Source organism: Loxodonta africana, chromosome 3 (assembly GCF_030014295.1).
Source record: "Loxodonta africana isolate mLoxAfr1 chromosome 3, mLoxAfr1.hap2, whole genome shotgun sequence".
In the NCBI taxonomy this organism is placed as follows: domain Eukaryota; kingdom Metazoa; phylum Chordata; class Mammalia; order Proboscidea; family Elephantidae; genus Loxodonta; species Loxodonta africana.
In genome coordinates this window covers 186,216,212-186,228,466 of record NC_087344.1, presented here as the reverse complement: position 1 = coordinate 186,228,466, position 12,255 = coordinate 186,216,212, and the positions used below count along the sequence as shown (strand labels likewise).

Below are 12,255 nucleotides of genomic sequence, written 5' to 3'. Positions count from 1 at the left end.
TCCACCAGGGTTTGCAGTGCCTAGTATGGGTACCTCTAAATATTTATACGAGCAGTGAATTTACCTTAGGCCTACTACTTACTAGTTATGTGACCTTGGGCAAGTTACCAACTTCTCAGCATTTTTTGAGCCCTTTCTATGTGCTAGGCACTGTTTCTTCTATGAGCTTTGTATGTAAACACTCATTTAAGTTCCACAGCAACTCTTTGAAGTAGTTGCCATTGTTATCCTCCATCACTGACAAAGGAGGAAAATGAGACCCTGTCTTGGTCATCTACTGCTGCTATAACAGAAATACCACAAATGGATGGCTTTAACAAACAGAAGTTTATTTTCTCACAGTCTAGGAGGCTAGAAGTCCAATTTGGGGTGCCAGGGGAAGGCCTTCTCCTTCTGTTGCTTCTGGGGGAAGGTCCTTGTCATCAATCTTCCCCAGTCGAGGAGCTTCTCAGCACAGGGACCCTGGGTCCAAAGGACGTGCTATTCTCCTGGCTCTGGTTTCTTGGTGGTATGAGGTCCCCCGTCCCTTTGCTAGCTTCTCTTTCGTATCTCAAAAGAGATTGACCTAAGACAAAACCTAATCTTGTAGATTGAGTCCTGCCCCAGTAACATAACTGCCGCTAATCCCACCTCATTAACATCATAGAGATAGGATTTACAACACATAGGAAAATCACGTCAGATGACAAAATGGTGGACAATCATACAATGCTGGGAATCACGGATTAGCGAACTTGAGACACATTTTTTGGGGGACACAATTCAATCCATTACAGACCCAAAGAGTGATGTGGCCTGCTTAAGGGAGGTGGCTGGGGGCAGAGCTAGAATATCATAGGCAGGAATAAGTGCTTGACCTAGATCTGAATTAATTGCTGGTCCAGGGTTTTCCTCACGTCTGCTGAGTGACCATCCTTTGTTCTCTGCTCACCCCCCTTCGCATAATTCCTTGCCTATAAAACAAGGCTAATCACAGCTCTCCCTCCCATTTTCCCTCCCCCATTGCTCTCTCCCATCATGCACGTGGGGCTGAGTCTTCAAGGAGATAATGGTATCCGCAAGGTTTGGGTGCTTGAGGTGAGGTCAAAATCTCATTAAAGACTTCTTCAGAGTCATGGGGGCAACCTCTTTTCCCTCTCCCATGCTCTTCTGGGTCTTGGGTTCTTTTCCTGTGAAGCGGGCAGGGGGCCTCTCAGGCTTAGAGGATGGGGGAGAGACTAGGGAAGCATTATGAAGGGATTTCCATTTCTGGAAAAAACTAACAGCGAAAAACCACTAAAATTGCTGGATAGAATTTCAAAGTCTTTTTTGAAGCAGCAAAGTGCTGACAGGGGAGTAAGAAATGAGTAGGCCACACTCTGAAGTGGAAGCCAAGTCCAGGAGGTGACCAGAGCACCAAGGCCCTGAGGGCACCAGCCAAACCAAGGCACCTGAACTTGGCTTTGATGGTTGCCAGAGAGGAATGACCTCGGGTTCACCTGAGGAGGGGAGACAAATGGGAGGCCCTCCATAATGCTGGGACCCCAGAGAGCTACACGTTTAAGCTAAAAGTCAGAGGAAACCCCACCCGACCCCTGTGGGACTGCAAGAAAAGTTGCCTTGGTGCTAAACAGAGCAGAAGAGGAAAGGAAACAGCCCCTGAGTAACTCTAGACACACAGCAGCCCAGATTCATCTGTATCACTTGGTGGGGCAAGGGAGGGCAAGAAACTTAAGCCCAAGCTTCTGCAATTGCACTAGGAGGAACACATCTTTATGACTTCATCCTACACCTCAAAGAAATCCCACAAAGATTTTCCCCAGGGAACTGAGCAGTTCATATTCGAAAGAAAATGATGAAGCACCGAAAAAGTGATCTAGGGATTAGGCAGGGAGGATGTCTCAGGTCTCGGCCTTCTCATCTATAAGTGAAAGGGCTCAACCAGGTTCTCCTGAAAGTCCTTGCTCTGGCAAGGGGATTCTCTGGAGAGCCAGCTCAGTGAGGGAAAATTGTTTCCCCACTTTGTATTCTTGGGGTATCTCCTCAGAGTGAAGAGCTAGGAGGATGGATGTACGGACCAGCCCAACCCATGTCCTCCAAACCACGTTGGAAGGAAAAGAAAAGGAGGCTGCACCCAGCTCCTGACTCTGGGGGAGGGCACGGGGCACTGTCTGAGACCCCAGACTGGGCCTTTGATGTGTTCATGAACAGGTGGGCAGCTAGGGCTGTAATAGAGGCTGCTGAGGAAGAAGGCGGGGAGCCCCTAGGGCATCCCCAAAGCTGACCTAGTTGAGTACCCCATAATTACTCCCTTCCTCTCTTGGGAAGCTACAAATAGGGATGCCCTGTCTCTAGGCTCCTACAACTGAAACGTCAACCCAGTGGTGAGTGCCAGCTGCTTGCGTCCTGCCTTGGGTAGGGTGTTGGGGAAACTCAGGGGCCCCCAGTGGCCTGCCTCTCTCCTGGATCAAGGTCTGGGCATGGGGGCAGAAGGATGACCATGGCAGGGATTGACAGGGTGAGAGAAGTCAGATATGGTAGGCTGGGGGGTTCCCTTTGGCAGTGAGCGGCTGTCAGGAAGTTGGGCTAGGAGGTGTGCAGAGCTGGGATCTGGCTCTGGGTAGGGGCATGGGCTAGAAATGTGGGCGTTACCTTCAGTGAGCTCCCTCTGCCTCCTCCTTGCTTCTCTGCTTCATTCCTGGGGACGGGTTGAGACAGGCCAGGGCTGCACAGGAAAGAGAGGATTCCCAGCCAGTCTCCAGGCACCCAGCTTCTGGAATGGCAACAGTGGTGGTGCCAGGCAGGCTGGCGGGGGCCCAGAAGGGCATGCTGAACACCTCTGAGTTTCCCTTAGCCCCTAGGATCATGGCCCCTTCCTATCCTGGGCTCCTGGACACCCTGTTCTAATCCTTGGCCGTCAGAGTTAGAGCCCGGGCAGTTTTTGGTACCACCCAAGCCTCCCCGCCACCCACCAGCCACGTGGGCCATTTGCTCCACAGGGCCCACGAAGGGTGAATCATTAAGGAGAGAGCCTTGGTGGTTGCTGCTCTTCGTTGCAGGACTCCCGTCCCCTGGGGGAGCCAGGGGTGAGTCATTAGGCTCACATGGGAACAACTCTTGCCTTCCTGCTGCCTTAGGTTCCCCGGGCTAGAAGCCTCCTCCCAGAGAGTACTGGGTGGGGACACCGGAATTGGAGGAGGTGGGCAATTCCAGGAATGGCTTCCCCTCTAACAGGGCCTTCTATCTCAAGATCCCTGGGTCAGGGGATGGTCTCGGGTGGGAGGGTCAGGGGTTGGTAAATGCTGGAGCTGGCCATCTGGGTCAAGTCCCTGACCAGGCCGTGGGGTGGGATTAATTCTATTTTATAGGTAAGGCACCTGAGATCCAGATAGGATAAATGCACCATTGTCACAGTTAGGAGAGAGGTAGAGAGGATTTTAGAAGTTTTCCCTTTGGATGCAGCCTCCTTCAGTTTGAGGGAAGAGGGATCACTAGAGGAGTGGTGGTGAGGCGGCAGGGGTCCTCCTAGACTTAACTGTCCTTCTACTGCCCAGCGTCTGTAAGGGCCTGAGGATAAGGCAGCGCTGGCTGAGGGTCTCCTTGGGCGAGTTCGTAGGGAAGGAACTCTGGGTCCTGAGGGAGGAGACTTCTAGGGCCATGGGCTGCACCTACGGAGTGGGGCTGGGCCCTTCCTGGGTGTTGGGGACTGAGTAAAGGTGGGAGAGAACCAGAGAGTCCTGAGGGACTCTCTTGGTGGGGAGGGAAGGTGGAAGGGTCAGACAGACACTCTGTCTTTGAGGGGTTTTCAGTGAAATGAGGGAAATGAGACTCCCACCCAGGAAAATAACACCCAGGGGGCAGTAGTGAGATGAATTAGGAGGGGCTGGTGTGGTCAGGGAGCTCTGGTGGCACAGTGGCTAAAGCACTCAGCTGCTAACCAAAAGGTCAGAAGTTCGAATCCAGCAGGTGCTCCTTGCAAACCCTTTATGGGGCAGTTCTACTCTGTCTTATAGGATGAGTTGGAATTGACTCAATGGCAATGGGTTTGGTTTTTTTTTTTTTGATTGGTGTGGTCAGAGAGGGCTGCTCAGAGAGGGGGTAGCTTGTGGCCCAAAGCCTAGGGGAGAGTAAGATGGTCTGGGAGCAGTGTCTGGGGAATGCAGAGGGCAAGGTGAGCAGGGAGGCTGGCCTGGACCTCCGCCGTGAGTCACACTCTTGTTCTGTGACAGTGAGGATGACCAGACCCTTGGAGCAGGCGGTGGCTACCATCGTGTGTACCTTCGGGGAGTATGCAGGGCGCTGTGGGGATAAGCATAAGCTCTGCCAGGCGGAGCTCAAGGAGCTGCTGCAGAACGAGATGCCCACCTGGACCCCGGTGAGCAGCCCGGGGCCCATCCTCCTTCCCCATCCAGTGGGGAGGTACTGCTTGGATTCTGTAAAGAGAGACCTGGGGACAAGTATGAGCATAGGACAGCAGGAAGGGTGGAGGCTAGACCGCATGGAGGTGACAGCAAGGGGACTGACACAGCAGGAACCTCAGTTTCCTAGTCTGTGAAATGGAAGAAAATCATCACACCGGCAGCCTGCAGGGTTGTTGCAAGTATTGCCCGAGAGCACTGTGAAAAATGTCTGGCTCATAGTAGGCACTCAGTGGCAAAAAGTAGGTGTTCAATAAATGATGTGAGAAGGAGGTTTTGGGAGGGGGATTGAAATGGGCTCATCATCAGAACAGGTAGGCTGAGGCTGGCCCTCCCAAGGGATGTGGATTGGGATGGGGTGGGACCACCTAGGAAGGGAGGGAGGACAGAAGTGTATGAAGCTGCTTGGCCCTCCTCATCTTGCCCCCTACACCCCTCCCTTGCACAGATGGAGTTTCAAGAGTGTGACTACAATAAATTCATGCGTGTTCTGGACACCGACAAGGACTGTGAGGTGGACTTCGCTGAGTACGTGCGTTCACTAGCCTGCCTCTGTCTCTACTGCCATGAGTACTTCAAGGACTGCCCCTCGGATCCTCCCTGCTCCCAGTAGCCTCTGCTCCAGAGGAATGGGCCAGCCTGGAGTGCAGCGGTCTGGCCCACCTCTGCCCCTGAGGTGGTCCTGGGCAGGTCACCATACCCCTCCCTGCCCTCTGGCCTGTACCTCTTTCAGTCTAGAGTCCCCCAGATTCACCCCTGATACGTTGACCCATTTTACAAGGAAGCTCAGAGATCTGAGGGACCTTGCCAAGGATGCACAGCTGGTGGTGGGTAGAGCAGCGACTGGCTCCATCCTGCCCTCTGAGGGCTGCACCTTCTACCTGGGGCCTGTGGGCCAGGGTGGGAAGAGGTGGGAGTCTGTTTTGAGGAAGTTAAGGCTCAGCAGAGTATGGGCACACAGGAGACCATGGATGGGAAAGGGCCTATTAACTCCTAATAAAGAACTGGTGTCAGCTGGACTTGGTTTGGTTCTTCTGCTGAGATTGTTGCTCCTTTCTGGTCTTTTCCAATGAGGACAGGAGGCTGAGGGGAGGAGCCCTGAGTTCCCAGAGGACCCTGAAGGTAGTTTCAGACCCCATAGAAATGAAAGGGGCTGAAGTTTCCAGTAGGTGGGGCAGGGTCACACACAGGACTCCAGTCCTGGGAGGACCTGAGAAAGCCTCTCTTTCTCTGGGCTTTTTGAGGGAGAGGTCCCCTTGGGCTTTCATGGAGGGCAGGAGGGCAGCCTAAGCTTCCTTGGGGACCATGTTGCTGAACTCTGCCCAGTCAGGATATTCTGAGCAGGAGGGGAGGGGCTGTTGGGGGTGGGTGGGTGGGGTGTTTGTTCCCAATCTGGGCTGTGGGGGCCCAGAAGGCAGTAGTAATAGGATTAGGGTGTCTGAGGTGTCTGCTCCCAGCCTGAGCTGGAGGGGGAAGGGATACCTTGAGGAAAGCCTATCCCTGAGGCCAAAGCTACTTTATCCCTGAGCTTACACCCAACCCTGGGACCTTAACATTGACCCCTGACTCCCTCATTCTGAACCATTTCACCTCCAGTTCTCCACCCCAACCTGGATTTTTCATTCCTGACACCCACTGGAACTCTAAACTCCCCATCCTGACAGTCTACCCCTAAGCCCCAGCCCCTTTCAGTCTATCCCTGTGCGCTCATGCCTGGCTCCACACTCCTCACTGTCACTGCCTCACCCAGGACCTTTCTTTGCAAACATTCCTCAGGCATTCCCACAGCCTCCTTTGGGTTAGTCCATTCCCCTTCCTGACCTCTGGTTCTCCGACCCCCCGCCTTATTCAACCTGGTAGAGCTCCATTTGGGACATTCCTTGCAGCACTAGGCCTAGGGCTCCCCTCCCTTGGTTTCTGGGCAGCCATATTTCCAGGGGAATTTCCCATCTGTCGCCCACCAACCCTAGCTTTCCTACTGCCTGGGGTGACTACTCCTTCCCTGTCTCTGCACATGCTAGGCCCCTCCTTCCGGCTTCCTAAGGGCTGAGCTCTATATGTTGGGTGGTGCCCACCCATGGAGGTCCTTGTCTGTGCCCTCTGTGCTCACCCACTGCCCATCTGTGCCTGCTGGGGGCTGGAAGGTTGTGTCCAGGCTGGGCTGGTTGAGGGGCCGTGGCACTTACCACATGGGCCCACGGCAGGAGGGCTGTCTCCACTCTCCCCCATCCCCTGCCATGGGCAGGGCCTGGCCAGGGTATAAATAGGTCAGACCGCTGAGCTTCCCCCATTTTTCTCTCTCCCCAGCCCTTTCTCTCTGCTCAGCGTTTCCTGTCGCTTGGTCTGGTGAGTTGTGGTCGCCTGACTGGCATGAAAGAGGTATCAGACCAAGGCTCTGGGGCAGGAGAAGGGGAAGTGGGTGGGGGCCAGATATGGTAAATGGATCCAGATGTAAGATCCTGATGTGGAGGCTCTGGGGTGGGATGTGTGTGTTTGTAAGACAGAAAAACAAACACACAGAAAGGTCAGAGGGGTGCTGAGATGCCGGGAGTTGCATACACTGTCGCTGCAGTGTGTTTGGTGTGTGCGTGACCATGTGAAGGCACACTAGCTTGTGTTTGCTGGGTTGCATGAGACTGTGTGTGCATGGTCAGGTGTGGTAAGGCAAATGGAGGCTGAAAGCAACTGTGGGTTTCTGTCTGGTGGTGTCATGTGAGCCCTGCAAGGAGCCATGCAGCCCTGCGCCTCCCCTCCTTCCTCCTAATCCCTGTCTGTGCCACTTTGTCCTGCCCTGCCTCACACCAGGCACAAGGCGGCTGGTTTTTTCCTGCTACGGGCCCCTGGGCAGGCTTCCAGGGGCCGCGCCCAGCACTGGGAGCAAAAAGAATGGGCTGGGGCTGGAGGCTGTGGGCTGGCTTTGGGGGTGAATGAACTGACTGAGCTGTGGAAAAAGCGTTGTTGTTGAGCCACCGCCCTGGGGAGACCCAGCCTGAATCTCCAGAGCCTGTGCAGTGGGCCCTGCACATGTTTGCTACTCCAAGCATGTATTTCCTGCTCCACATGCCCACCTCCACCCCTAGAAGCTGAGCCCACCTTCCTGGGCTCCTCCCACCATGGAAGTAGTATCTCACCAAGGGATCCTAGAGGGATGGGGAGTGGGGTGGGGCACTGTGGACACATAGCTGGGGGTGGGGTAGATAAGGGTGCCTCTCCCCCAGATCCTGACAGCTGCCATGGCACACCCTCTGGAGAATGCCCTGGATGTGATGGTGTCCACTTTCCACAAGTACTCAGGCAAGGAGGGTGACAAGTTCAAGCTCAACAAGTCAGAGCTAAAGGAGCTGTTGACCCGGGAGCTTCCCAGCTTCTTAGGGGTGAGTAGGTGCCACCTCGGAGGATGCCCCCATGGGGAGTTCCCACACAGGAAGGACAAGGCCCTGGAAGGCATGGGTCTTTTGTAGACCATTAGCTATGGAACGGCGCAGTGGGAGATGGGGCAGAGAGCTCGCATTGGATGCCTGGCGCAGAAGCACAGTGAACACCCCCACTCACTGACTAGTCCCAGACAGGAAGCAGACTGAGGCTGAACAGGTAGATGATGGCCTAGATACTATGCGATGTTTTGCACTGACTATTTTTTTTTTATATAACCTAACTGGAAGGAAAACTGAAGCTTAAAGAGGCTAAAATAACTTCCCAAGGCATCTAGAGCACAAAACTGAGATTTGAACAGACTGCCTGAGTCTTGCGACCACTCCAGGAATGGACGATCTTTGAATTTCAATTTGTCCTGTGAATGTGAAGACACAGTTATGGAGACACCTCATACCCCTACAGACCTTCCCCCAAATGATAACAGCTTCCATTTGTATCAAACTTTATACAGTTTATGTATTGCTTTCATGACCATTACCTAATTGAATTTTTTAAAATTGTAGTGAAAAATACACACAACAAAACAAAGCCAATTCAACAATTTCCACATGTATAATTCAATGACATTGATTCATTTCCAAATTATTCTACCACCATTAACATAAACCCCTCAGGAAAACTAATTGGATTCTTAACCCTGGGAGAAGATGTTGTGGCCCCATTTTTCAAGTGACAACATCCAGGTACTCAGGAAACTCTTCCTCATCCCAGGGACATCCTCTTCCTGTTGTAGCTTAGCCCTGAGGGTTGGAGTTTCAAAGGCCGAGACCCCTAAGAGAGTGGCTATGTAAGCCTTTGGAGCTCTGAGTTCGAGGTGGAAACCTGGTTCTAGTCTTGGCTCTTCCACTGGGCTTCAGTTTTTACCTGTAGCCTCTCCTTCCTCCAGAAAAGAACGGATGAAGCTGCGTTCCAGAAGCTAATGAGCAACTTGGACAGCAACAAGGACAATGAGGTGGACTTCCAGGAGTACTCTGTCTTCCTGTCCTGCATTGCCATGATGTGTAACGAGTTCTTTGAAGGCTGCCCTGATAAGCAGCCCAGGAAGAAATGAATGTTCCTCATATGTGGTCGGGGGCTCTGCTGGCTGGGGTCTCCCCTGCAGGCAGTGGGGGTGGTCACTTACCCCGGCTCCTCTAAGCATGTGCATGATGCGGAGCAAATTCAATAAAGATTCTTGAAAACCAAGAGCCTGCTGGTCTGGGGGCTAAGGGGGATACCAGGGGAGGTAAGGGTTTGTGGGATGGTGGTGGGCAGCGCTGGTAGTTGAAGTGCAGTTTTATGGGGAGCTGACTAGTGAAGATGGGGGAGGGGCGTGGAGTGACTGAGGGTGTGCGTGTGTGGGAGGCGACAGCTGACTGTGGATGGGGCTGAAGGCAGGGAAAGGGGCCACCAGAAGCTTGGAATGCCCAACTGTGAGATCTTAGCCAGCCCATTCTCGCCTCCCATCCTGTTCCAGCCTTGCCTCTGGCAGGGACTCTAACTGAGGCTGGGATGGGCTTGAAGGTCACATCTGCTCCTAGATGGGGGTCTGGAAAAGAGTTCGGGTGCCCTGAGGGTAAGGGGGGGGAGGGAGGAAATAAAGTTGAGTCATGGGGAGGGAGTAGCTGAGGCCGGGGTGTGTGTGGGGGAGGTTTTCCTGAGCCAGAGGGCTGGCTTTCAGGCCTGACATTTACAGTCCACTGGCTTCAAACCACAGGGATGGATTAATCCTTTGCTGCCCATGTTTGGATCAGGGAGGCGATACAGAGAGAGATTGGGCTGTTTGCAGCAGCATGAGAATATAGCCATTCTCCAACCCGCTGTCCCTGCTCCAAAGTCCCATGGGATGAGATCTGTTACCAATTAGGGATCATGGCTTTCAGAGAAGGACAAGGGGCCTTGGGAAGGATGAGTGGAGATTGGTGGCTAGGGTGGGAGTGAGGGAGATGGTGGGGAAGTGACCATATTTTTTGAGACAAAACTTCGGACATGATCTGATAAATGAAATTGAGATTTTTTTTTTCCCAGAAAATGTCAGGCATGATGTTGCTTTGATTAAAAAAAAAAGATTAGGGTAGGTTAAACCCAGTGGGTTCCAGTGTGCAGTGGACAGGATTGATGTTGGACCTCAAGGCCATGCCTGGATGGTATCGCGTACCTTGATGGAAGACATGAGTCGAGGTCAGGTTCAGAGGCAGCGTTTGGTCCCCTTGACCTCTCAAGCTTTTCCTCCTTCCACTCATTACACTGTGTTTTTCTCTTAAGTTTCAGAAACATGCGGTAGGTGACTCAGAGGTTCCCTCAGAGTTTGGCCACGGAAACTTGGGAAGAATTTTGATCCAGGAAAAAGTTTGCTTTCTCCCCCTTCTCTTTCCCTCCTTACTCCTCCTCCCCCAGCCTGTGCCCTCCCCGGGGACTCCCGCTTGACTCACTGCTTCGGAAACTCCTGTTGCCTAGCAACCAGTTCCTGCTGCCTTTCTAGCCCTGCCAGCTAGGGGTGAGGGTAGAGTGGGCAGTGGGGAAGTCCCAGGCAGGCTAAGGTGATACTGTGGCAACCATTGGTTGCTAAGCTTCTAACTTGGTAATGGTCTCATACTCGGACTGGTTGGTGTCTTATCCTCTTTGGAATGTGGGCAACTCTCTCTTCTCCCTACCTGATCCATGACTGCACCCTAAACCTGGACTCTGCCCCATCACTAGGTCCTAACCCTTCCCTGGATCCCCTCGCCAATTCCTGCTTCTTGTCCTCCAAGGGTCTCCAACAATTCTTTCCCATGAACATCAGTGAGGTTTAGAAGAAATCGTTTCTTTAAAAACACCTTAAATACTTTAGGCTCTGTACTAGCCAGTGACCTTGCCCATGCCCTTGACAGGAAACATCTTCCCTCACAGATCCCCACCTCCAGGTGCATTTGCTCCGCTCTTGGGGTGACTGGGAGGGTGGGTAGTAGTGTCCCAATGTGGAGAGCGGTCTAGGGAATGGGGAGACACCCTGAGTTTGACCCACACCGCCTGGATTTTCTTTCCAGGCAGCCTGATTTCCCCCCTTACTCCTGGTTGTCCCATCAGATTGTGAGTTCTGATTTTTGGATTGGAAAATGTTTCTGGCTCCAAAGACTTGTGTGTCGTGATGAACTCAGAGTGCCCCCATTCCGTCTGTCTGTAAACAAGCAAGATGAGATTGGTGGAGGGGGTTTCTCCTCACCTCCATCCCAGGAGGCTCTGACCTGGGCCTTTTCATGTCCCTGACCCCTTCTCATTGGTCCTTTCTTGTCCTTGGTTTCCTGGGGACTGGAGCAAGGGAATAAAGGCAGAGAGCAGTGGGAGGGAACCTGTTTCTGCCGCTGCAATTCTCTGGGCTTGCTCCTTCCTTTGGTGAGTCCTTCCTTCTCGTGTCCATCATCCGGTGGGGCGAGCTGGGAGATGAGATGAGAGGGTGACAAGCTGTGTGACCCTCTGCAAAGGGAGGTCTGGCCTGATAAGTGGGTGTGTGCTCAGGGAGGAATGGGTTAGAGTATGTGGAACTGTGGTTACCAGAACTTTCCTGAGAAATTCTCTGGAGGTGAGGGTGGAGATCAGAACCAGCCAGGATACCCCTGCAGACGCCCAGAGTCCCTTGCCTCTGACTGTGGTCCTGGCTGAGTCTCCCTGAGGTGGGGAGAAGCTGAGGTTTCTGGGCAGTGGGAGGTAAAAAATTACACGTGGGCTTTGGGCTAGGGGTGAGATCCAGCACCTTCTCCTTTCTTGCTCAGTATCCTCCACTTAGCTGCAGCCCCTAAGTTTCTTGGGTATTGCCTCCTTCCTCCCTAAGGGGGAAGTGGTTTTCAAGTCTGAGCCATAGGAGCTCCAGCTGCCTCTTCCCTTGGATGGGGGTGGCTGTGCTGGTGGAATTGAGGGCTCCATTTAAGCCCAACCTCTGGATCCAAGTCTCAGAATGATCCTGGCAAAGCATAAGTCCATCCCCCAGGCCTCTTGGCCAGCTCATGTGTGTGCAATTCTCTGGACTAGAGATTGGAAACCAGCTGGGCAAGCCCAAGTGCCTCTCTCCTGCTTCCTGTTGAGACCTTATCTCTCTTTCCAGGTCCAGCCCCCTCCAACCCCTGGATTCTTTTTGCCCTGTTCCCCACTTCTGTAATGGGATACTCCCCAGTATCAGATCATTCAGGCACTGGGGCAAAGGAGAGTGACTAGGGCGGGGACTTAAGCAGTGCCCAAGCTCAATGGGGCAGAGAGAAAATCCTGATGTTTTATGTGCTCCACAATCTGTCACCAGTTCTTTTCAGGAGGTCAATGTGTCATCCCTCTGCCCTAGTCCCTTTTTTCAAACATCTCCAAAGCAGGAGAGTCTACAGTCTCCTTTGATGGCTGCTGGTCTCATCACTCTGGCTGCTCCAAGGTTTGCCTTGGTCTCTTCATAGCCTGTCCTGATGCATCTGAGTCCAGT

The 12,255-nt window shown here is 53.0% G+C and overlaps 2 protein-coding genes and 1 long non-coding RNA gene across 3 annotated transcripts; 2 read left to right on the top strand and 1 right to left on the bottom strand.

Annotated features, from left to right (window-relative positions):
• Positions 1 to 312: 312 nt before the first annotated feature.
• Positions 313 to 7,621, bottom strand: LOC135230806 (uncharacterized). The gene is made up of 3 exons (XR_010321543.1): positions 6,584 to 7,621; positions 2,632 to 2,752; positions 313 to 565 (listed from the first exon to the last, which is right to left on the bottom strand). It is a non-coding gene; the product is annotated as an uncharacterized LOC135230806 (long non-coding RNA).
• On the top strand, positions 3,264 to 5,766 carry S100A3 (S100 calcium binding protein A3). The gene is made up of 2 exons (XM_003415080.4): positions 3,264 to 4,354; positions 4,846 to 5,766. Exons 1-2 carry the CDS (start codon positions 4,112 to 4,114, stop codon positions 5,008 to 5,010), a joined length of 408 nt encoding a protein of 135 aa, XP_003415128.2. The 5' UTR covers positions 3,264 to 4,111; the 3' UTR covers positions 5,011 to 5,766.
• Positions 6,680 to 9,017, top strand: S100A4 (S100 calcium binding protein A4). Its single transcript, XM_003415079.3, has 3 exons — positions 6,680 to 6,776; positions 7,616 to 7,771; positions 8,719 to 9,017. The coding sequence occupies exons 1-3, from the start codon at positions 6,768 to 6,770 to the stop codon at positions 8,881 to 8,883; spliced, it is 330 nt and encodes a 109-aa protein (XP_003415127.2). The 5' UTR covers positions 6,680 to 6,767; the 3' UTR covers positions 8,884 to 9,017.
• The last annotated feature ends 3,238 nt before the right edge of the window (positions 9,018 to 12,255 follow it).